The sequence below is a fragment of the Papio anubis genome, chromosome 17 (assembly GCF_008728515.1).
Source record: "Papio anubis isolate 15944 chromosome 17, Panubis1.0, whole genome shotgun sequence".
NCBI classification, from domain to species: domain Eukaryota; kingdom Metazoa; phylum Chordata; class Mammalia; order Primates; family Cercopithecidae; genus Papio; species Papio anubis.
In genome coordinates, this window is record NC_044992.1 from 63,445,477 (window position 1) to 63,471,138 (window position 25,662).

At 37.6% G+C, this 25,662-nt stretch overlaps 1 protein-coding gene across 1 annotated transcript; it reads left to right on the forward strand.

The window, feature by feature from the left end:
- The first annotated feature begins 9,661 nt into the window (after positions 1–9,661).
- On the forward strand, positions 9,662–10,291 carry LOC101002912 (myosin light polypeptide 6-like). The gene has a single exon (XM_031657740.1). It carries the CDS (start codon positions 9,758–9,760, stop codon positions 10,214–10,216), a length of 459 nt encoding a protein of 152 aa, XP_031513600.1. The 5' UTR covers positions 9,662–9,757; the 3' UTR covers positions 10,217–10,291.
- Positions 10,292–25,662: the final 15,371 nt, after the last annotated feature.

The window sequence follows — 25,662 nt, forward strand, 5'->3', positions numbered from 1 at the left end:
TAAGAAAACTAAACATCAAACCTATGTTGAGCTTATTAACCTTCATGATGCAGAATCCCAATTTTCTATATGAAACTTTGAGTTCTTTTATGGCAGGAGTTGTGATTTCTGCTCTTTTCTCACATACTCTCAAACTCTACGTGTCTCTGTACAAGGTACCCACAAATGCAAAACCAATTTTTAATAGTTTGAGAAATACAGGAGTGACGTATTTTTTATTTAGGAAGCACGTTAGGTGTTTCTGTTATATTATCTCACTGAGAAGTGTACAACATCGTGAACAAATTGTTATTTTGCCTATTACTCATGAAAATTATGTGTTCCCTCAAAAAGTTAACGAGAACTAATCTGAAAGAAACTTCAGCACCAGCAATTTTAATAATATAAATAAAAAATAAAGAGATTCAATCTTATCTACTCCTACTGTGTCATTCTGAAAAGAGACGAAAGAAAAAATAATGAAAACACCTTTTCTTAGTGAATTTACCCTCCCTCCAACCCCAACACGTATTTAATTGGTTCCATGATTTATATAGTGTTTTTTACTCTTTTTCCCACCCACTCACAATATTACAAATATTAATCATTTTTCCACGGTCAATTATAGGAATTAAGGCTTGGTATTGCGTTTGTTCATAAACAATATGACATCAGATAAAAACATGCTCTGCTTTTCGTTCTCCCCACCCCCAACCCCAGCTGTTCATATACCATTTTCTGCTTTCTAAGAGAAAGAATAAAATTACCTTGGTAAAGATATGTTCAACAAACAAACAAAGTAAAAAGAAAAGAAAAGAACTATTTTGGAAAATATCTAAGAATGTGAGAAGCTCCCAGAGATTGAAAATGTTTTTCATACCTGGACAGATTATCAGAGGATAATCTTCATATTGAAGGTGCTGAAATAAAGAAGGCAGTAGCTAAAAACCTACCAATATAAGCTAAGGAGCTCATTGTTTCTGCTGTTGACAGCACTACGTGTGTGTCACGTTGTAGTCTGGAGGTCAAAGATACTGAAGATAACTGAGCTTCTCTGAATTCAAACACTTCCTCCACTCTTACTTTAAATGTGATCCAGAAGGATGGCTCCAGAGTAGGGTTACTCTATGGAACCTCCTAAACTAACTCAAGAAGGAGGACAAATTACATAAAATCAACAGATCAATGAAACTACAAAGAAAGCAGGAGTGTGCTATTCAGAGGAACTGCCTATGTTCTTTCTTCCTCGATCAATGAAAAGATTTCTATGATTTTCCTGAGTTTCTCAGCTGGTATGTACATTGTATATTTTCTTCTGATCCCCGGATCAGAACCACCGGGGAATTTGGAATCATCCCAGAAATAAGTAGGCAAACCAACCTCTTCCATGTTAGCAGGGGCAGAGGTCTTCAGGGAATCATCTCTGTAATGCCCTGTATCAGTCAGAACAAGACAGATGATTCTTCAGTCATCAAGAACAGTTCCAACAGTCAGTAGATGAAAATATATTTTTTTATACAATGAAAATATATTTTTTACTCATCCTACATATTACATAAGAAAATTACTGTCAGGAGGATTTACACATTACAGTCAAACAGAAATGTAGGTTAAAGAATGCTCCATCTCAACTTGTGCTTCTAAGATTACCCAGACAGGGGGAGGAACTATGGAACATGTTTGCTCATGGCAGCTTTATTCCCAATAGCAAAGACATGAAAACAGCCTAGGTGTCCATCAATGGTAGATTAAATAATGAAAATGTGGTACCCATATACCATGGAATACTACGCAGTCATAATAAAGAACAAAACCATGTCCTTTGCAGCAACATGAATGCCGCTGGAGGCCATGATCCTAAGTGAATTAACACAGAAACAGAAAACCAAATACTGAATATTCTTATTTATAAGTGGGGGCTAACCACTGGGTACACATGGATATAAAGTTACGAAGAGTAGACATTGGGGACTACAAGAAAGGGGAGGGAGAGAGGAGAACAAGGATGGAAAAACTACCTATTGGGTATTATGCTCACTATCTGGGTGATGGGTTTAATTATACCCCAGACGTCAGCGTCATGCAATGTATCCATATAAAAAAACCTGCACATGTACCCTCTGAATCTAAAATAAAAGTTGAAATTTAAAAAAAAAAGAAGACTTCAGCAGAAGTGTAACATAACATTGGCTCCCATTTCATGGCTCAAATTCGAGAGGGGCAAGGCTGTGCAATCCCTATCATATGCTAAGAAAGAGAAAAATAACACTGTAATAAATGTGAGCAGATTGAATGACCTCATTCTACTTCATGAAAATTGTCTAAATCATATCCTTCACTATTGTCCTCATCCCAAAATATAATTACTGTACATGGAAATCGTTTTAGACAGAACAGACAGAAAAGAAGATGGGTACGAATATCACATACCACACAAGTAACTCCTAAAGCAATTCAGGAAATAGACGCCTGGATGATATCCAATTATATTGTATTTACTCTTTTGCTTGAACTTTTCTTCTTCTTTCCTTTTCAATCAATCAACAAACCTGGTCTATACTCTTGATGTTTTCTTTCTCATAGTTTTAAAATCTTTCACTTTCAGCTTCCTACTGTTATACTGTGCATTCTTTGGAGCAACATCTTATATTCAGTAAATTCCCCAGTGATATTTTCAAAGCTTTAAAGGCCTCGATGACATTAATTCACTAATTTTTAATACTCAGAATCATTCCTGAACTTACCAGTTTTGAGCCATGACTATGTTAGGGCAAAGAAAATAAGGACTTAATTTCTGCCTTTGTAGAATTACAGCTTCCCCAGAGAAATAATTCATAAACAATGAACAACCACAAGAAAAATATAATGAGAAAAGTCCAACATAATATTGTTTCAAGTTCCTATCACTAATATTAACTACTGGCATATTCTTAAACCCCTACTGATGGATCATGTATGAACAGAAACAGTGCTTTAAGAAGTGACAAGTTGAAATTTTCTGAAACTCCTTGCCTACAATCAGCTAACAAAGACTGTAAAAGAGTTTAATTACATCACAAAACAGAGTTCAGCAAAGCCAATAGAGATATGAAAATAATCACTTTGTTCACAGGCAGAGAAATTATGGCTCTTTCAATATCTACATGGCAGCAAAAATGTGTTGAGCTTTTCGTTTGATATTTACCTAATTGTTTCAGATAATTATTTAAACTGTGTAGTCGAGCTCAACACACTTATCAGAATTGCCCTGGCCTGTCCTTTTGCGTACATACTGAAACCCTTGGGCTTTCTTTTCTATTCTTTATAAACCTACAAGGTGTTACCTTCAGTTTCTTAACTGAATCATGGTTCAAAGTGTGTGTGTGTGTGTGTGTATATGTGTAATTTTTTGAAATTCTTCTTCCACCTTCAGGAGTCCCCTGCAGTGAACTGGCTGCCTTACCTTTTATTATTCCTTTATGAAACACTCAGAGGACCATATGATTTGGATGCTTCCATACAAATATGGAAACAATATTTCCATGCAAAAAAATATTTCTTTTTATTCTGATGTGGGCATGAGAGGACAGCTGGGTAATTGAGAGAATTGTCTAATATATCCTCCTGGCATTTGTCAGTGGCTACAAAAACCCTGGTAACTTATGTTAGCTTATCACGTAGTCACCGTTGCATCTGCATTTGAGAAATCAGTTCAGTTCTTCAGAGCGTGCTTGCATGGCAAGAGAAGTCAGAAATTACGATGCTCAGACTGAAGAATTAGAAACAGAGGTAGACAGAAAATACGGACTGCATAAGGCCACTCAGCCAAGTCCTCTGATTTTAAGGGTCACTCCATTACCCTGATTATCTACTAAGTATATAATAGAGACCATTGAATTATATTAGATTAGAGGCTTATGGTTTCCATAGTTTAGAGTAGTGTGCCACCACCATCTCTTAGAATAGTGAATAAAATTAGCACCACATTGCAAGGAAACTTGAATTGACATGCTTTGAGATTCAAAATGAAATCCAGAATATCAAAATATATTATATAAGTGGATATATCTTTTTGTTCTTTTAAAATTGGTGAGATCCCATTCTTTAGAAGTAAGAAAAAATGTACTGTTACTTCTTAGATACATTTCCATTCTTTTTCTTTCTAGGTTATTCTGTTCCATTCTAAATGGGTAACATTTCCATGACCATTATTCTCAAAAATACATTTAATAATGTTCAAAATGTTTATGGCAGCATAGGAAAGCATGGGGTAACAAGCCAGTTGGCAAGAAACATTGCCCTCTCGTTGTTTATAACCTAAGTGTAGTCTGACACCAAGTCCCACGTACAAAAAAGACTAGGAAGAGTAAAGTCTAGCGCTTACGTTGTGCTGGAAGTCTCTTGAGATGATCGACTTTACCTATTTGTTCCCATGCAGACATAACCATCCCTGGAGACTGCCTTTTCACCTAACTTTCAAAATACTGTAATCATTAAAGACATGGCAGCTTACACACACGTCATTTCCTCATCATCTTCTGGAACTTTAAAAATCTCCCTTCTAAAATAGAAGCAGAGGTGAAGAGCAAAAGTTTAGTGTTTCTATGACTTATCGATAATTGAACTCTCTCTTATTAAAAAAAAAATAGAAAAACAAAAAGTAAGTCTTTACTACTACTTTCTTCATATACTCATTTGTTCACACATGATCTAAGAAGCCTTTTATAATCATTGTACCAACACTGGCTTTTTGACGACAGAAAATCAAAGGTTCCCAGTTTGGGAGCAACTTTTCTGTATAAATGAGTGCAGCATCAGTGTATTTTGAGGCTATGTAAAGAACTTTTAGTTAAGCGGTAAAACTGAGTTATTTTTAAGGAAGCTGATGTCAAGGACTGGACCCAGAGACTAAGAATATGACAATAGACACCCCAGCTCCCCACCAAAAACCCAGCAAGAGACTTTGTGATATTTATGTTTAAAGACTGCACCAGCAGGACCACATTTATGAGGCTTTTGCAAGTGAAGCACACCAATCAGGAGCAGAAGGCTCAGCTCAGGCTAACAACATCTTATCTTTCTCTTCGTCATTTATGGGATCCCTGTTGGCCTCTGAGTATTGTTTGTGGACTGGAAATGTATGACGTAAATCTTTGCCAGTCTTTTTAAAAGAGACTTTGATTGTCTCAAGGGAAAGTTTCATTGGGTCAATTCCATCCAGGAACCTCAAGTCATTACAGCATAAAGAATATAGGTCATATTTATCATCAGAGTCTGGATAAACCTTTTCTAAGTGTGATTCTTCTTCACTGAGATACAAACATTTCTTTCCTAATCACTAATTTTATGTTTAGTTTTGTTCTTAGAGGAAAGTAATTTTTAATAGGATGGAAGGTAGTATCTTGGTGGCTCGCTCTTTTCTCTTCCTCTTCATTGTCATACATATCTTCCATTGTCCCCTGTCTCCGCAGCATGTTCATAAAATTTAGATCAGATCATCTTACAATGTTATTTTCTAGACTTTTTAGTATGTATTATTTTTCCCACAAGAGTGTATTTCCTGAATATCTGATTTCTGTTTATAATCTGCTCATCTATTGTTTTCCAAAATGTCTGCCAACAATAAATGCATCATAAATAGTTGTTGGCTAAATGTATGAATAAATACAGTTGCTATTATAAAATATGTCATTCACATCTTTCTTTAAAAAAAAACTCAGGAGACCTTAAACCTCCCCTTTAACTCTCTATTGTTTCCTGAACTGAATGCTGTCTTTCACGTCCTATCCCTAACACCTTCTACAATCATTTCCATGTAATTCCATGATGTCCCTGTGTTCCTGCTAACCTGAACTTCTTTTTATTCCTAAAAGAAAAGATAATCTTCTATAACTTTGAAAGTTCTTCCTGTCTTTTCCATTTGTGAATGTAAATTTATCCTTCAAAATACAGATCCTTGTGAATCCTTATTTGGTTCTCCAGAGTGACTCTTCATTAGTACTTAAGTGACACTTTGTAACTATCTCTACTATATCAATCACATTCGAAATACAATAGTGGAATTATTTGCTCATTTGGCATCCCACAGCAAACACACAAACACCACATACGCCCCATACAAACCTCTCTGAGCATAGATATTACATCTTATTTCTTATATCTAACTAAGCACCCAGTATAGTACTTGAAAGATAATTAGGTATTAAATGTGTATTTGCTAAATGAAAGAGTAATTAAAATGATGAATGAGTGAATGAATAGAATAGAACAGGAATTTAGGGGCTGGCAAAAAGTTGACCTGTTTTAACCACTTCTAGCTTTTGATCTTCAGAAAGTGTCTTGCCTTTCTAGAGCTTCCATTTTTTCATCTCTAAAATAGGATAGTACTTCTATAATAGAGCTGTGATGAAGGGTATAAAAGATAATTCATGGAAATACTTGGCAGTATCTTACTTATGAAGAGTAAGAAGTAGTAGAAGAAGAAGAAGAAAGAGGAGGAGATATAGGAGAAAAAGAATAAAGAGAAAGAGGAAAAGGAGATGCACTAACGATAAATGCATTTAACCAAATGTGAATGGAGAAGCAAGAATAATGTAGACAAAAACCCAACTAATTAAATGATAATTCTTGTCTGAAGCTCCCATTAGATTGTATAGAAAAAAAAAAGAAATAATGATGATGATATGGTTTGGCTGTGTCCCCACCCAAATCTCATCTTGAATTGTACTTCCATAATTCCCACATGTTGTGGGAGGGACCCAGTGGGAGATAATTTGAGTCATGGGAGCAGTTTCTCCCATACTGTTTTCTTGGTAGTGAATAAGTCTCATGAGATCTGATGGTTTTATCGGGGTTTCCACTTTTGCGTCTCTTTCTCTCCTTGCCTGCTGCCATCTATGTAAAATGGGACTTGCTCCTTCTTACTTTCTGCCATGATTGTGAGGCTTCCCCAGCCATGTGGAACTGTTAAGTCCAATTAAACCTCTTTCTTTTGTAAATTGCCTGGTCTCAGATATGTTTTTATTAGTAGTGTGAAAACAGACTAATATAGTAAATTGGTACCAGGAGTGGAATATTGCTGAAAAGATACCTAAAAATGTGGAAGTAACTTTGGAACTGGGTAACCAGCAGAGGTTGGAACAGTTTGGAGGGCTCAGACGAAGACAGGAAAATGTGGGAAAGTTTGGAATTTCCTAGAGACTTGTTGAATGGCTTTGACAAAAGTCTAAAGAGATATGGACAATAAGGTCCAGGCTGAGGTGGTCTCAGATGGAGATGAGGAACTTGTTGGGAAATGGAGCATAGGTGACTCTTCGCATGTTTTAGCAGAGATTGGTAGCATTTTGTCCCTGCCCTAGAGATTTGTGGAACTTTGAACTTGACAGAGATGATTTAGTGTACCTGGTAGAAGAAATTTTTAAGAAGCAAGGCATTCAAGAGATGGCTTGGGTGCTGTTAAAAGCATTCAGTTTTAAAAGAGAAACAGAGCATAAAAGTTTGGAAAATTTGCAGCCTGACAATGTAATAGAAAAGAAAAACTCATTTTCTGAGAAGAAATTCAAGCCAGCTGCAGAAATTTGCATAAGAAATGAGGGGCCAAATGTTAATCCCCAAGACAATGGGGAAAATGTCTCCAGGGCATGTCAGAGGGCTTTACAGCTCCCATCACAGGCCTGGAGGCCTAGGAGTAAACGGTTTCATGGGTGGGCCCAGGGTTCCCATGCTACGTGTAGCCTAGAGACTTGGTGCGCCACATCCAAGCTGCTCCAGCTGTGGCTGGAAAAGGCCAATGTATAGCTCAGACTGTAGCTTCAGAGGGTGCAAGCTCCAAACCTTGGCAGCTTCCACATGGTGTTGAGCCTGTGAGTGTACAGAAGTCAAGAATTGGGGTTTGGGAACTTTTTCCTAGATTTCAGAAGATATATGGAAATGTCTGGATGCCCAGGCAGAAGTCTGCTGCAGGGGCAGGGTCTCATGCAGAACCTCTGCTAGGGCAGTGCAGAAGGGAAATTTAGGTTTGAGTCCCCACACAGAGTCTCTACTGGGGCACTGCCTAGTGGAGCTGAGAAGAAGGTGGCAGTCCTCCAGACCCCCAAATGGTAGATCCACTAGCAGCTTGCACTGTTTGACTGGAAAAGCCACAGACACTCAATGCCAGCCTGTGAAAGCAGCTGAAAGGGAGGCTGTACCCTGCAAAGCCACAAGAACGGAGCTCCCCAAGACCATGGAAACCCACCTCTTCCATCAGCATGACCTGGATTTGAGACCTGGAGTCAAAGAAGATCATTTTGGAGCTTTAAAATTTGACTTCCCCGCTGGATTTTGTACTTGCATGGGCCCGGTAACCCCTTTGTTTTGGTCAATTTCTCCCATTTGGAACGGCTATATTTACTCAATAACTGTACCCCCATTGTATCTATGAAGTAACTAGCTTGCTTTTGATTTTACAGGCTCATAGGTGGTAGGAATTTGCCTTGGCTCAGATGAGACTTTGGACTGTGGACTTTTGGGTTAATGCTGAAATGAGTTAAGACTTTGGGGGACTGTTGGGAAGGCAAAATTGGTTTTGAAATGCAAGGACATAAGAGTTGGGTGGGGTCAGGGGTGGAACAACATGATCTGGCTGTGTCTCCACCCGAATCTCATCTTGAATTGTACTCTCATAATTCCCACATGTTGTAGGAGGGACCTGATGAGAGACAGTTTGAATCATGGGGACTGTTTCCCCCATACCGTTCTCATGGTAGTGAATAAGTCTCATGAGATGTGATGGCTTTATCAGGGGTTTCCACTTGCGCATCTCTCTCATTCTTTCTTTGCCTGCTGCCATCCATGTAAGACAGGATAAGCTCCTCCTTACCTTCCACCATGATTGTGAGGCTTCCCCAGCCACATGGAACTGTGAGTCCAATTAAACCTCTTTCTTTTGTATATTTCCCAGTCTTGGGTATATCTTTATCAGCACCATGAAAACAGGCTAATACAGATGACAAAAGAAGTTGTCATATGTCTGCTAAGTTCAGTTATCCATTCTTAAATCCTTGCAACTATCACAGATATTCAAAAGAATGGACAGGAATTTAAAAAGAAAAGTAGTTATAATATGAAGTGATAAATGTATAAGAGAGTTTTTTTGTCTTCTTAAAAATGTTTTAATAATAAAAATATCATTTAAAAATACTACTTTTATGGTGTTCTTCATTGGACAGATGCCTACTGTGGGGACAAAACATGAAAACAATATCCCCAAGACATGGTTAAGAATAGGAGGAGCTTAAAAAAGTTTGACAGGGAATTATATATCTTTTTTAATTGCCATAGTACATTGTCACAATCATTATAGGCATGTTTCAAAGGGGAACGAAGGAATGGGGCTTTCCAGAGAGTCGAATTTCCTTAACCAAAACAATTTCTGAATCCATTGTTACAGCAACATCAAAGTCATTGAAAATGAATAAGGTCTCATGAAGAAATATTTAAATGGATTAATAAGGGGATTTGAGTGTAAGAGTAGGAGTGTGGTTCAGGGTTCATTCCCCAGGGAGGGGTGGAGAGGAAAGAGAGAAGGATTCTTCAAACTTTTGAATAGTCTTTATTCCCCAATAAGTGAGATTTAGTTAACTATGGGCTAGGAGTCTTCAGAGGTAGCCAGAGCTCACTTCTTACATCTCAAGTCACCCTTTGCTACTAACCAAGAAAGCCTGGGGCAGGGTAGAAAAGCAGATGTCAGTTTAAATCCTTTATAAAAAGCCACTCCTGGCCATTACTGCAGGGAAAAGTCCCACAGAGCTGAGCAGTCATGATGTGTGACTTCACCGAGGATCAGACTGCAGAGTTCAAGGAGGCCTTCCAGCTGTTTGACCGAATAGGTGATGGCAAGATCCTGTGCAACAAATATGGGGATGTGATGAGGGCACTGGGTCAGAACCCCACCAACACTGAGGTGCTCAAGGTTCTGGGGAACCCCAAGAGTAATGAGATGAACGTGAAGGTGCTAGAATTTGAGTACCTTCTGCCCATACTGCAGACAGTGGCCAAGAACAAGGACCAGGGCACCTATGAAGATTATGTAGAAGGACTTCAGGTGTTTGACAAGGAAGGAAATGGCACCGTCATGGGTGTTGAATTCTGGCTTGTTCTTGTCACACTGGGTGAGAAGATAACAGAGGAAGAGGTAGAGGTGCTCGTGGCAGGGAATGAGGGCAGCAATGGTTGTATCAACTATGAAGCAATTGTGAGGCACATCCTGTCGGGGTGACAGGCCCATGGGGCAGCTCATCCTTATGGTGCTGAATGGCTGAGGACCTTCCCAGTCTCTCATAGCCCATGTCTCCCCCTGGTAAGAGTTTCTATCTACCCTGAAGGTTCCCTAGGTTCTCTTATCACAGTGCCTTTCCCATGTTGTCTTTCTTGGATGATAGTTTACCATCAGCATTCACCAAATAAACTTGCTCTCTATGCCTGTCCCAAAAAAAAGTCACTCCTATACTCACACCTGCCATCACCACGTAGAACATCCTCGTTGCTCAGAAGCTTCTGAATAGGACACTCTCTATACACACGCATGCACACATACACAAGAGAATAGAAATTTATCCCATATCCTCTCTACTTCCTCAAATCTGTGATGAACAAACACTGGCAGTGCCAAAGATTCTGGAACTTAAATACCATTAAGTCATTTTGATATCATCAGAGTCAAAAGTAAAAAAAAAATTCAGAGACAAGTGGCTTTAAGGATCCTTTGAGGGCCGCTAAGTCATCCGTTTATTTCAAGAAGTGTTGCCAATGGTAAAAAGAAACTTCTTGAGTTGAAATTAAATTTGGTTTCCAAAGTATTCTTTCAAATAAAAAGAATCAAATTATCAACCTAATTTAAAAAGCTACTATAGATACATGTGTACATGCATTCCACTTATGTATGTGTTCATGTGTGTTCATATGCATGATACATACACATGCCACAGACCTATGGCAACTTTCATCATCTTTCACCCCACTATGCTCGACAACATCATTTACACATAGTAGGCCTTCAGCAATTTTTTAAACGAAGTTATGGATGTTGTAATCAAAGTGCATACATGTGACTGCATACATATAGTTACTGACATCACCATAAAAGTGATTGATACTCCCTCAGAGAGCTTTCAGTTTCCAAAGTATATGCCAAAATGAATGTGCTCTGAGAACACTCTGGAACTGAGGGTCAGAAAATGTCCAGTTTCCATCTCCTGTCACAGCCCCAAACACTATTATTATTTACAGAGGGCCAGTGATTTGCTTGGCACTGTACACCTCACAGGAGAACGCTCTGTCTCTGCCCAGTGGGGTCTGAAGAACAGGACTTGTAGGACATAAAAGACAAGTAAGAACTGGCAAGAGAGAGGAGCAATCTAAGCCTGTGGCTTAAAATGCCATTAAAAGAATCATTAAAACCAGGCGCCTAACACACCCCATGATCTAGGCCAAAAACACAGGAAAATATAAGATTTTTCACCTTTTAACCACAGGCTCTTTATGTAATTGGTAAGCACCAAGTAAGGGAGTGATAAATTCTTCCCTAGGTATTTGAGGAGACCGTTGTATTGTTTTAAGTGTTGTCATTATACATTATGCGCCCACAGTCTCATAGTTTTTTTTTTTTTTTTTAATTTATTTATTATTATTATACTTTAAGTTGTAGGGTACATGTGCATAACGTGCAGGTTTGTTACCTATGTATACTTGTGCCATGTTGGTCTGCTGCACCCATCAACTCGTCATTTACATCAGGTATAACTCCCAATGCAATCCCTCCCCCCTCCCCCCTCCCCATGATAGGCCCCGGTGTGTGATGTTCCCCTTCCTGAGTCCAAGTGATCTCATTGTTCAGTTCCCACCTATGAGTGAGAACATGCGGTGTTTGGTTTTCTGTTCTTGTGATAGTTTGCTGAGAATGATGGTTTCCAGCTGCATCCATGTCCCTACAAAGGACGCAAACTCATCCTTTTTTATGGCTGCATAGTATTCCATGGTGTATATGTGCCACATTTTCTTAATCCAATCTGTCACTGATGGACATTTGGGTTGATTCCAAGTCTTTGCTATTGTGAATAGTGCTGCAATAAACATACGTGTGCATGTGTCTTTATAGCAGCATAATTTATAATCCTTTGGGTATATCCCCAGTAATGGGATGGCTGGGTCATATGCTACATCTAGTTCTAGATCCTTGAGGAATCGCCATACTGTTTTCCATAATGGTTGAACTAGTTTACAATCCCACCAACAGTGTAAAAGTGTTCCTATTTCTCCACATCCTCTCCAGCACCTGTTGTTTCCTGACTTTTTAATGATCGCCATTCTAACTGGTGTGAGATGGTATCTCATTGTGGTTTTGATTTGCATTTCTCTGATGGTCAGTGATGATGAGCATTTTTTCATATGTCTGTTGGCTGTATGAATGTCTTCTTTTGAGAAATGTCTGTTCATATCCTTTGCCCACTTTTGGATGGGGTTGTTTGTTTTTTTCTTGTAAATTTGTTTGAGTTCTTTGTAGGTTCTGGATATTAGCCCTTTGTCAGATGAGTAGATTGCAAAAATTTTCTCCCATTCTGTAGGTTGCCTGTTCACTCTGATGGTAGTTTCTTTTGCTGTGCAGAAGCTCTTTAGTTTAATGAGATCCCATTTGTCAATTTTGGCTTTTGCTGCCGTTGCTTTTGGTGTTTTAGACATGAAGTCTTTGCCCATGCCTATGTCCTGAATGGTACTACCTAGGTTTTCCTCTAGGATTTTTATGGTATTAGGTCTAACATTTAAGTCTCTAATCCATCTTGAATTAATTTTCGTATAAGGAGTAAGGAAAGGATCCAGTTTCAGCTTTCTACTTATGGCTAGCCAATTTTCCCAGCACCATTTATTAAATAGGGAATCCTTTCCCCATTTCTTGTTTCTCTCAGGTTTGTCAAAGATCAGATGGCTGTAGATGTGTGGTATTATTTCTGAGGACTCTGTTCTGTTCCATTGGTCTATATCTCTGTTTTGGTACCAGTACCATGCTGTTTTGGTTACTGTAGCCTTGTAGTATAGTTTGAAGTCAGGTAGCGTGATGCCTCCAGCTTTGTTCTTTTGACTTAGGATTGTCTTGGAGATGCGGGCTCTTTTTTGGTTCCATATGAACTTTAAAGCAGTTTTTTCCAATTCTGTGAAGAAACTCATTGGTAGCTTGATGGGGATGGCATTGAATCTATAAATTACCTTGGGCAGTATGGCCATTTTCACGATATTGATTCTTCCTATCCATGAGCATGGTATGTTCTTCCATTTGTTTGTGTCCTCTTTTATTTCACTGAGCAGTGGTTTGTAGTTCTCCTTGAAGAGGTCCTTTACATCCCTTGTAAGTTGGATTCCTAGGTATTTTATTCTCTTTGAAGCAATTGTGAATGGAAGTTCATTCATGATTTGGCTCTCTGTTTGTCTGTTACTGGTGTATAAGAATGCTTGTGATTTTTGCACATTAATTTTGTATCCTGAGACTTTGCTGAAGTTGCTTATCAGCTTAAGGAGATTTTGGGCTGCACAGTCTCATAGTTTATGTTGGGATACATACAAGAGCATGATGCATGGTGTGGATAGTTTAAGCAGCCAAAGAGGTATTGTCCAGGCTGCCTAGGATATAGCTTGTAAGGACTAACAACATCTTATCTAAGAAAAGTGAAGCCCAGAGTGACATCTCTTGTTGTGCCACTTAAGGACCACAGATGACTTCTTTCTTTATTTATTTATTTAGTTATTTATTTATTTATTTATTTATTTTGATAGAGTCTAGCTCTGTCACCCAGGCTAGAGAGTGCAGAGGTGTGATCTGGGCTCACTGCAACCTCCACCTCCCGGGTTCAAGCGATTCTCCTGCCTCAGCTTCCTGAGTAGCTGGGATTGCATGTGCCTGCCACCATGCCCGACTAATTTTTGTATTTTTAGTAGAGACAGGGTTTTGCTATGTTGGCCAGGCTGGTCTCGAACTCCTGATCTCAGGTGATCCTCCTGCCTCAGCATCCCAAAGTGCTGGGATTACAGGCCTGAGCCAACAGATGACTTTTGATCATCCAAAGAAAGGCATCCTTCAAATGCCAATTTCATGTCTTAGTGAGTGCAGGATGCTATCACAGAACACCATAGCAACAGAAATGTATCTCTTATAAGCAGCAGAAATTTATTTCTCACAGTTCTGGAGGCTGAAAGTCTGAGATCAAGGTGCCAGCACAGTCAGCTTCTGCTGAGTGTCCTCTTCCAAGTTGCAGATGGCCATCTTCTCATTGTATTATCACATAGAGGAAAGAGGACAAGGGGGTCTTTGGAGTATCTCTTATTGGGGCACTATTCCATTCATGAAGATACCACCCTTATGACCTAATTACCTCCCAAAGACCCTTCCTCCTAATACCATCACAGTGAGAGTAGGATTTCAACATGTGAATTTTATGTGATACAAACATTCAGTTACTAACATTCCTCAAATAGAAAAAGCATGTAAAGAATCCTGTGAAAAGATGCCAGCCTGTGTGGTAGGCCAAAAAAAAAAAAAAAAAAAAACTGCTCCCCAAATATGTTCATGTCCCAATCCCCAGAACCTGTGAATATATTACCTTACATATCAAAGGAAGTATCTGCAACTGGGCACAATGACTCATGCCTATAATCCCAGCACTTTGGGAGACAGAGGTGGGCAGATCACCTGAAGCCAGGAGTTTGAGACCACATTGACCAACATGGTGAAACCCTATCTCTACTAAAAATACAAAAATTAGCCAGGTGTGGTGGCACACACCTGTAATCCCAGCTACTTGGGAGGCTGAGGCAGGTGAATCACTTGAACCCGGGAGGCAGAGGTTGCAGTGAGCTGAGATTGTGCCAGTGAACTCTAGCGTGGGCTACAGGGTGAGACTTTGTCTCAAAACATTCATACATACATACATACATACATACATAAAACAAAGTCTTTGCAGATGTGAAATCAGGGACCTTGATACGGAGAGATTATCTTTGACCACAAGGGTCCTTATAAAGGAAAGGGAGGCGGGTGAGAGTCAAAGCAGGAGATGTGAGCATGTAAGTAGAGGTCAAGGTAATGTAAGAAAACAAGCCACAAGCCAAGGAACGCAGGGGGCTTCTGGAAATTGGACAAGGCAAAGAAATGAAATTTCCCCCAGAACCTTCAGAAGAAATATAGTCCTGCTGACACCTTGATTTTAGGACTTATGACTTCCAGAAATCATAATATAATATATTTGAATTGTTTTTAAGTCATTAAGATCATGATAATTTGTTACAGCAACATTAGAAAACTAACATATAGTGAAATTTTAAAAACTCATTCTCTCAAAATGGTCTTAACAACAGACACATCTAGGATCCTGCCACATATTCTAACCCTTTAGGAAAGTATCTGATAAGTTCAACTGTGGTGGCTCATGCATGTAATCTCAGCACTTTGGGAGGCCATGGTGGGAGGATTGCTTGAGCTCAGAAGTTTAAGACCAGCCTGGGCAACATCAGGAAACTCTGTCTCTACAAAAAATACAAAAATTAGCTGGGTCTGGTGGTTCACGATTGTAGCCCCTTCTACTCAGGAGGCTGAGCTGGGAGGACCACTTGAGCCCAGGAGGTTGAGGCTGCTGTGAACAGTGGTAGAGCCACTATATTCCAGTCTGGGTAACAGAGTGAGACCCTGTCTCAAAAAAAGAAAAAGAAAAAAAGGAAAAGAAAAGAAAAAGTATCTGGAGATACTTTTGAAGCAAATAGGTCTTGTATATTCCCCCGAAGACACAGCCTAAAGGTGTAAACGTTAACAGTATCTCTGTTTAAAACACCACCTATAGAACTTCTAAAAAAGTGGCATTTTGTTTTTCCCAAAGAGCTCTGTACTAGTTCAGAACTCCTAGACTATGTATCACATAGGGCTCAAAAGCTAATCTTTAAGGTCATCCTGAAGAATTCTTTCCACTTCTACTTGTGATTATTAATCACACAGATCCGTGGGTGCCATTAGAGTAAGTGATTCTGCCTTTTTCCCTACTACTTTAAAAGACAAGGTCTACATGTATAAAATAAAGATCGTTTTCCTGACCTTGGATAGCTCTAAGTATGCCTAGAGTTTAAGTTTCTGTACTGGTACGGGTTTGCTTCTGATACCTTCTACCCAGACTATTGAATAGCAAGTTGGCTTTTTTGTTTGTTTTGCTTTTTTGTTTGTTTTGTTTTTTTCGTTTGGTTTTGCTTCTGACCTCCTAGGTTCTGACCCCCAAGTTGCCATGCAGATAAAAGCTGGCCTGGCTACTGAAATCTCCTCCCACATTCCAGGAATTGTTCTTCAGTTCCATGCACCAATGCTAAGGTAGGCAAAATAATTTCCATGCCAACTTGTGCTCCACCCTGCTACCTAGGAAACAAAGCAGAACCAACTCTAGCTCTCCATGTCTTACGGAGATTTTAACAATCCTGCTTTCGTTGTTGTTGTCTTACTCTCTGTTTTGCAGATATTTAAGATAAGTCCCAGAGGGATAAGGGATATCTAGAGATCAATGTCAGCCGCATGGAGACTGAGCAACTCTGTTATATTCAAAACTCTCCTGATAGAGAAAATAGAACTAGATTTAATTCCCTATTATGAACTGAATGTTTGTTCCCCTTCTCTGCCCCCCACAAATTAAATGTTGAAATCCTAACCCCCAACGTGATGGTATTAGGAGGTAGAGCCTTGGAGAGGTAACTCCATAATTAAGTTGGAGCCCTCATGAAGGTGAATACTGCCCTTATAAAAAAAAGAACCCAGAGAAGTTTCTTACCTTTTTTCTACTACATGTTGATACAATGAGAAGGCAAGGGTTTGCAATCCAGAAGAGGGCCTTCACTACATTGGCACCCTGATCTCAGCCTTTCAGCCCCCAGAAATATGATGAATAAATTTCTGTTGTTTATAAGACACCCAGGCTACTGTAGTTTGTTATAGCAGCCGGAACTAAGATACATTCTGCCTTCAATATCTAGAAAACTGAATATAATACACAAGGAAACAGTTTTTAGACATTGAAAAACTGGTAGCACAGTACTGTGATTCCCAAGAGAGGGGACACAAATGAGGTGAGTCTCATAATTTCTTCCAGAACTGACCGGAAGTGGTTTATATACCTACCACAAGGACCATCCCAAACATAGCATGGTGGTTTCACTGAGTTAAGTAAAGATTGATGTTCAGCCAGACTCAGGTGGCTGTAATTTTCAGGGTGGAGTATTAAAAAGGAAGGAGGTTGCTACAAATGGAATTGTGTCCCCTCAAAATTCATATGTTGAAGTTTTAACCCCAATGTAATGCTGGAAATGGAGCATTTGGGAGGTAACCAGAGTTAGAAGAGGTCATGAAGGTGGGGTCTCCATGTTGGGATTGGTGTCCTTGTAAGAAGGGGAAGACAGAGCTCTCTTTCTATATCATGTAAAGACACAGCAAGAAGGCTACAACTCAAGGCACCTTGACCCTGGACTTCCCAACCTTCAGAGCTGTGAGAAATTTCTGTTTATAGTATTTTGTTATATAGCCCAAGTTGACTAAGACAAAGTTGTATAGAGCAAGAACTCTCAGAAATCATAATATGGTCCATTTGAATCTGTTATTAATACAAAATTGCACATACATGTATGCTAGGAAACTATGCAAGACAGTGTACCAGGGAAACACAAGTTACATAAAGCAGAATGCCAGGGAAATATATGCTAAACAATTAGCAGAGTTCACACAGGGCTGGAAAATGCCCTAGTTATTATTCACCAGAGTGCAGTCAAGTCCTCATGGAATACCTGGACATTAGATGGTGATCACAGGAAAGTCACACCTTCGTAGTGACTCAAAATTTGCCTTAGAATAAAGAGTACTCTTTACCCATCATGACAAAGCTTAAAAACAAACTTCAAATGGAACAGGCTCCACTAACTACTCAACATTAACACACTTTAAAGACATACAACAAACATCAGGGCAAAAGTAAACAAACAAACAAAAAGCAGTCATAATGACCAGGAAGATAATGTTGCCCACAATCAAGACAAAAATCAGTTAATAGAAAATGACTCACGTAGAGAAGATGAAAAATGGAATTAGCAGGCCTTTTGAACAGCTATTCAGGAAATGATAATTATATTCAAAAACTTAAGAGAAAATTAAGCAGCATCTTTTTGAATAACATGAATAAAATAATAAATCAAAAGCAAAGTTGTAAAATATGCTTCACTGAGAAGAAATTTTAAAATACACATCAAAATTTGTGGAATAGAGCTGAAAAGGCTTAGAGAAAATTTTATAGCATTAAAGTTTTATATTAGAAAAGATCTAAAATCAATGATCTAACCCTCCACTATGAAAAATAATCTAGATTAAAGAGAACACATTAAACTTCACATACATAGAAATGAAAAAATAGTAAGGAAAAATGTGCAAGTCAGTCAAATAGAAAATGAACAAAGAATAGAAAAAATAAATAAAACCTAAAATTTTATTCTTGTTACAGAGCAGTAAACTGGTAGACTTAAAGCTCTAGAGAGAAAGAGGAGGAGGGAAAAGGAGAAAAACAGGGACGGAGATGGGGAGAAAGAATGAGAAAGAGAGAGAGACAGAGAGTAACAGACAGAATAAACAAGTTATCAAATTACCAAGATGAGGAATAAAAGAGGGGACATCACTAGAGATGCCACAGACAGTAAAATAATAAGGGAATATTTTAAACAACTTCAGGATAATAAATTCAACCACTCAGATAAAACTAAAAAATACCTGGAAAATCACAAATTACCAAAACTGACTGACGAAGAGATAGAAAATCTGAGTGATTAATGCCAATGAAAGATATTGAATTTGTAAGTAAAAATCTTCTTAGAAAGAAAATTCCAGTCCCAGATGGCTTTATTGGTTTTGACCAATTGTATGTTCCAAATATAGTTTCATTAATATCTTTTATGACACATGCTCTTTTGAAGCCTTGTCACACTCCATAAAGAAATGTGATTCTTTTTTTTTTTTTTTTTTTGAATCTGAGTGATTGTACGACTTGCTTTTAATTAATAGAATGTAGTAGAATTACACTGCTTAACTTCCAACTCTAGTTAGAAAAGGTGATTCCAATGTATAACTATGAGATGATATGAAAAAGCTACCCACATATCTTTTGGTTGAGAGCCAGCATCAACCACCAGACATGTGAGTCGAGTCTGGTCCTCAGATATCAAGTGACTTTAGCCTTTGAATCAAAGTTTGATAGCTATTCATGATTCATGTTTTCAGAAATTAGGAATAGAATGAATTTTCCCTAGTCACTGAAGGGTTTTGATGAAAAAACAAGCTAACATAATACTAACATTATATTTAATAGTAAAAGAGGTGATGATTTCCTTCTGAGACTAGGAACAAGATAATAGTATCTACTCTTTTCATTTCTATTCAACATTGTGCTACAGATCCTTTTCAATTCAATAACAAAATAATAATAAGTAAAAGGCATACATATTGGGATGAAAAAAGTTAGACATCCTTTTTTGAAAGATGACATGATCATCTATCTAAAAATTCCAATCTACAAAATAAGATAAAACGCACTAGGTAAGTTTATAAAATGTATGCAAATATAAATTGTTTTTTATATGCCACCAATGAAGCATTAGAAATTAAAATTTTAAAAATACCATTACAATTGCAATTAAATATTTAAGTATAAGTTTAACAACACGTGAGCATGACCTGTACACTAAAAACTACAAAACATTGCATAAAGAAACTACAAAACAATTCTGATGCCTAAATAAAATGGAGAGTTACAACATGTTCATGGATTAAAAGACTCAATATTGTTAAGATTTCTATAATTTTATTTATAAAATTAATGCAACCTCAACCAAGTTAATAGCAGTCTATATATTTTTGTAAATTGAAAAGCTAAGTTGAAAATACATATGGGTATACAAACAACCTAGAATAGCAGGGAAAAAAATTACAAAGAGAGTAATATCTGGTATTATGACTTACTCTTAAGTGTGCTATTATCATAAAAATAGAAATATATATTAGTGGAACAGAATGGCAAGTACATTAGTCTGTTCTCACACTGCTATAAAGACATATCTGAGACTGGGTAATTTATAAAGGAAAGAGGTGAATTGACTCACAGTTCCATATGGCAGGGGAGGCCTCGGGGAACTTACAATCATGGTGGAAAGGCACATCTTACATGGTGGCAGGCAAAAGAGAGCAAATGAGTGAAGGGGGAAGAGCCCCTTATAAAACCATCAGCTGTTGTGAGACCTCACTCACTATCATGAGAACAGTATGGGGAAAACATCCCCCATGATCTAATCACCTCCCATCAGGTCCCGCCCTTGACACATGGGGATAAAGGGAATTACGATTCGAGATGAGATTTGGGTGGGGACACAGTGCCAAACTATATTGGGGAGTCAGAAATATACCCACACAAATATGTGGGTATGTATATATGTTAACTTTGACAAAGCTACCAAGACAATCCAATAGAGAAATAGATAGTCTTTTGTACAATGGTGTACATATCGAGCAGTGAGCCTTGACTCTTCCCTTCCACTATATAAAATATTAACTTGAAATGCATCATAAATGTATACTCCAAAAAATATATAAAACTTTCAAAAGAAAACAAGAGAAATCCTTACAAACTTGAAATAGGTTAAAATTTCTTAGATAAGTCACAAAGAATACAACTAATAGAAGAGAAATGGGCAAATTACACTTCATCGTAAAAATAAAGAGAGATAATATTTGCCCTTTGGGAGGAAGATACTGATAAGAGAATGAAATAGCAAACAGACTGGAAGAAAATATTCGCAATAAATACATCTGGCATAGGAATTATTTCTAGAATATGAAGAAAACTTGAAAATCAGTAATAGATCAAATAACCCTACATAAAAATGTTTTGTTCCAACACTTCACAAAAGAAGATGTATAAATAACCTAAGGACATTAAAATAAGCTCAGCATCTTTATTCATCAATGAAAATTAGGACTACAAATAGATATTATTATAACCCCACTAAAATAGCTAAAATTGAACAGCTTCTCTGTCCCAAGAGTCAGCAAGTATGTGGGACAACTGTTCCACACTGCTGGTAAGCACATAAAATATTACAACTACTCAGGAAAACAGCTTGTCAGTTACTCTAACAAGATAATCATACACTTACTATCAGACATGGTACTCCTAGATATTTGGCCAAAATAAATGCAAACATATATCTACAAAAAGAGTTGTACCTGAATGTTTGTGAATGTTCATAGCACCTTCATTTGCCATAGCCCAAATGAGAGAAAACCCAAATGTCCATCCACAGGTGACCGGATAAACAAATTGTGGTATGTCCATGAAATGAAATTATGATAAGCAAAGAAAAGAATATACTACTTTTATGCAACAACATAGATGAATCACAACATTGGCTTTACACAAGAGAATATAAACTCTAAGATTCTAATTATATGAAACTCCAAAAAATTCAAATCTAATCAGTGGTTGCCTGTGGCCAGAGGTTGAGGAATTGAAATTGACTACAAAGGGGCACAATTTGGGGGCTGATAAATGTTCTATATTTAAGTTGTGGAGGTGGTTACACAGACTTATATTTTCAAAACTTCTCAAAGTATATGCTTAAAATGGGTGCAGTTTATTTAACTTATACTTATTTAACTTATGCCTCAGTTGATAATTTCTTCTCTTCTCCCAATACCAAAATACATACACATCCACTAACTCTGCCTACTCCACCACTGTCCATATGCTGTGTCTATGAACTCTTTTCTTGGGTGAGTTCCTTCCCAAGTGGTGCCTAAACAATTTAAGCAAATAGGACCCTGGGTACTGGGGTACTTTGTAAGCCCTGACTATATGTTTGGCCATATGAGTTCAGATATTATTCAATTTTACTCCCTGTGGAATTTGCAGCCATTCAAATCTGCACAGTAATGAACGACTAAAAGCTGGTGGCAAAAGACAAGTATTTAAAGAATGACAGAAACAGGAAGAAATGCGTATCTGGGGAAAGTCATTAACTGTCTTTCCTGTGATGAGTGACTTCCAGAGGGCAAGAACCAATATGTTCTACATCAAAGTATCCCTGTATACTTTTGAAGGAAGTTATTTCTGTCTGCTCAAAGATTTTATGAAATGCTATACTTGATGATAACAGCTACCACTCTTCCACCCCCTCAAAGGCATAGAATTACAACACAAGAGAATAACAATTAAATATTATTTGAGCTGTGGTTTAGAATGCATCTATTTAGGACTTTAACAGAACTGACATTGGGTGGCGTTGGCAAAGAGCAGTATGACATGACAATCAAATCCTTGGGAAAATAAATGACACTCCACTAGAATGCTTAAGGTCAAGTCTGTGGAGAACACTGTACCATCTTACAACTATTTTGATCTTCAGTATTTTTCTTTTTTGAGAAACATTTCTCTGAATTCCTTTTATTTCGACTTGTAGTTGAAGCAGTAGGCAAAAATGGCAGGCCCATAAAATGATCTTTTCTCCATTGATGTATATATGTTTCTTGATCATTTATATAAACTCAGAAAGTCACATATTCCCAAAATGGTGTAATATGAAAAAGTCATTTCCATCATAGTTTGTGATATTTTTCTGTATGTGCAGTTCATGTATTATATTCATTATGGTGTCATTTCATAGAATGATGCTCTCTGGGTAGCAGAAGGAAACATTAGGCAAATAGGGAAAACATCTGAGAATAAAAGTTTTCCAGGAAATATGTCGTAAGGCAGCAATAAGTATATGAATCATGGAAAGAGAACTATCTGGAGATCTCTGGGGACAAAAGCTTCTAAGAATCATAAAAATGTGTTATCATGATTCCTGCTGGTAACTTGAGCCAACTTCAAAGCTTTCTTCAGGGGATCATGCCAAGAGGACCCATTATCAGAAAGGAGTAGTTAATTAGAGTGAATTATCATTATGTCCAACCTGCCTTAAATGGAGTACAGCTGCTGAGTCACACCATAAAAATGAAATTGGACCATTCATCTGCTTATGTAGTTTGTTTGAATTGTATATCTGGTTTTAAAAGCCTGAACAGTGACACCAGAAAAATAAAAAGTAATCACAGAGTTTAGCAGACATCAGATTTGAATGCCCTCTTCTTATGTATTGCAACCAGGCAATATACTTTTCGGGACATTTTTAACACTTTAAAGATTAATTAGTTTTCATGGGGTGTTATTTAAACATAGAAATTTTATTCTATTATAAAAATAACCATTGTTCCCAGATGTGTCTGTTTAACTATATTTATAGTGCTTGCAGTTCTTGGAGCCTCATTATCTACTGCAACTGCTTCATAAAGGGAAATTTAGACAGAAGGTCACAATACAATAAAATCATTTTCTCATTCACTTCTGAAATGAACTTGAAAGGAACAGGTGCATGGTCTGGGAGGAAGACTGATTGATGATTGATTATCCAAAAGATTGCTTTTTTTTTTGCTTTCTTCTTCTTTTTTCTTTTCCTTTCCCTCTCAGTAGGTTCCCCAAAATATCATGAGAAAGCAGTTTAATACAAACAGATGCCTCTTACTCTAGTTAAAAAAAACAATTATGAAGAAGTAGAATGACATAGACAACTGATAAAAGAAGATGTAGCTCATTTTTTCCCTCATTTTTGACGCATACACATCTGGGAATTTCATACACAAAGTTAAGGAAGTAAACAGATGTCTGCTGTTGATAGCAATCTCTGGTGAACTTTCAGAGCCCACTAGTAATTTGCCCAATGGCTCTCTCCTTATCAGAATGGCATTATAAACTCTCACCTGGGAGTCAGCACTGCAGCCTGCCCAAGCAACATTCATCTGGCATCAATCCTGGTCATAAAACAAGCCCATGAGTAATATAACAGCCCAGGTGTCTACAATTTCCAACTTCCAAACCGTCTGAAAGTATGCAACCACTTTCAAATCACCATTTCCCTATCTCTATTTAAGGACAGTGAAGAGAACTCTAAGAATTGTAACCTAGTCCCGGACATACTTTGGTTGACTGTAACACTCTTGCTCATTTCCCATCAAGTCAGCAAATACTGTGAGTGATCAAAGAGGAATGACATACTCCAGGAGTGCAAAAGCAACTGGACCAGTATCAGCAATGCAGCTTGCATAACCAGAGAATGCCTGATCTTGAAAAAGATTGTCTTGACTTGCCAATGTGTTCTTCATTCAACAGCTAGGAGAGTATGTTGGTGGTACCCAGACCCAGAAACCTCAAACATATAAGTGGTTTACACTGCTAAAGATAAGGCAGCAGTTGTGATCAAAAACATTTCTAGCTGAATATATATTTTTTGTCTTGGGTTTGAAGACACAAAAATAACGTATAGACTCTAAAGTTTATACTTATTCTAAAAATTAGAGAAAGAGAACTAGATAGAGGTGATGGTTGCAAAATGTTGTGAATGTACTAAATGCCACTGGATTGTACACTTTAAAATTGTTAATTTTATGTTGTGTGAATTTCACCTTAATAAAAAAGAATTTTTAAATGGTGAGAAAAAAACTAGACAAGGAATTAAAGCCAAAACATTCTGGGAACAATTCCTAAATAATTCTTTCATTCCACAAATATTTTTTGCACACTTATAAGCAAAGTAAATGCTAAGTAAAGCAATACTAAGGAATGGGACTTAGAAAATTAAGACACTTATATTCTCATACTTGAAAATCCCCAGAGGATTTAGAGTCAGAATATCTAGTATTTTATTGTTGTTTTTGTTGTTATTCTAATAAAGTCTTCTGGAAAAGAAAATCTTGTCTCTGTCTTATCAAGCTAAGGTTCCAGGTTAGATATTCTGGCTTTCATCTATGCAGGTCCAAGCATGCTGGTAAACCTCAACAAGTCTCACTTTCCCCATGTAAAAATGAAGACAATAAAGAGATCAAACCTCAGAAGGATGTTTTGAGGATTTAATTAGATAACACAGGTAAAGCATATAGTATAATACTGCATTAAATTGATATTAAGCTTGATTATTGACATTATTATATAACTTTATCATTTATGTCAATGTTTAAAATTGTTTTTGCTTCCTTTATTTTTAAGCACATTTCCATGATTGTACAGTATATATTAATGATAATAAAATCAGCAGCTCTGAATCAAGTTTTAAAAGATCCTAAATGTGGTGTATCTTACTGGTATAGTAGCCGTGATACTGGTATAGGACTGTAATACTATAGATTCAACTAACCAGTTAAGAGCTCAATAATCGGCCGGGCGTGGTGGTTCACGCCTGTAATCCCAGCACTTTGGGAGACCGAGGTGGAGAGATCACGAGGTCAGGAGATGGAGACCATCCTGGCTAACACAGTGAAACCCTGTCTCTATAAAAATACAAAAAAATTAGCCAGGTGTGGTGGCGCACACCTGTGGTCCCAACTACTCAGGAGGCTGAGGCAGGAGAATGGCATGAACCTGGGAGGCAGAGCTTGCAGTGAGCCAAAATCGCGCCACTGCACTCCAGCCTGGGTGAGGAGCGAGACTCTATCTCAAAATAAATAAATAAATAAATAAATAAATAAATAAGCTCAATAATCAGTTAATGCTTTTCTTTTCTTTCAAGTCTCCCCATTCCTGTTGCCAAAAA

Excerpts from the sequence above, each read along its gene's own strand:
- LOC101002912 (XM_031657740.1), top strand. The coding sequence starts at position 9,758 with ATGATGTGTGACTTCACCGAGGATCAGACTGCAGAGTTCAAGGAGGCC.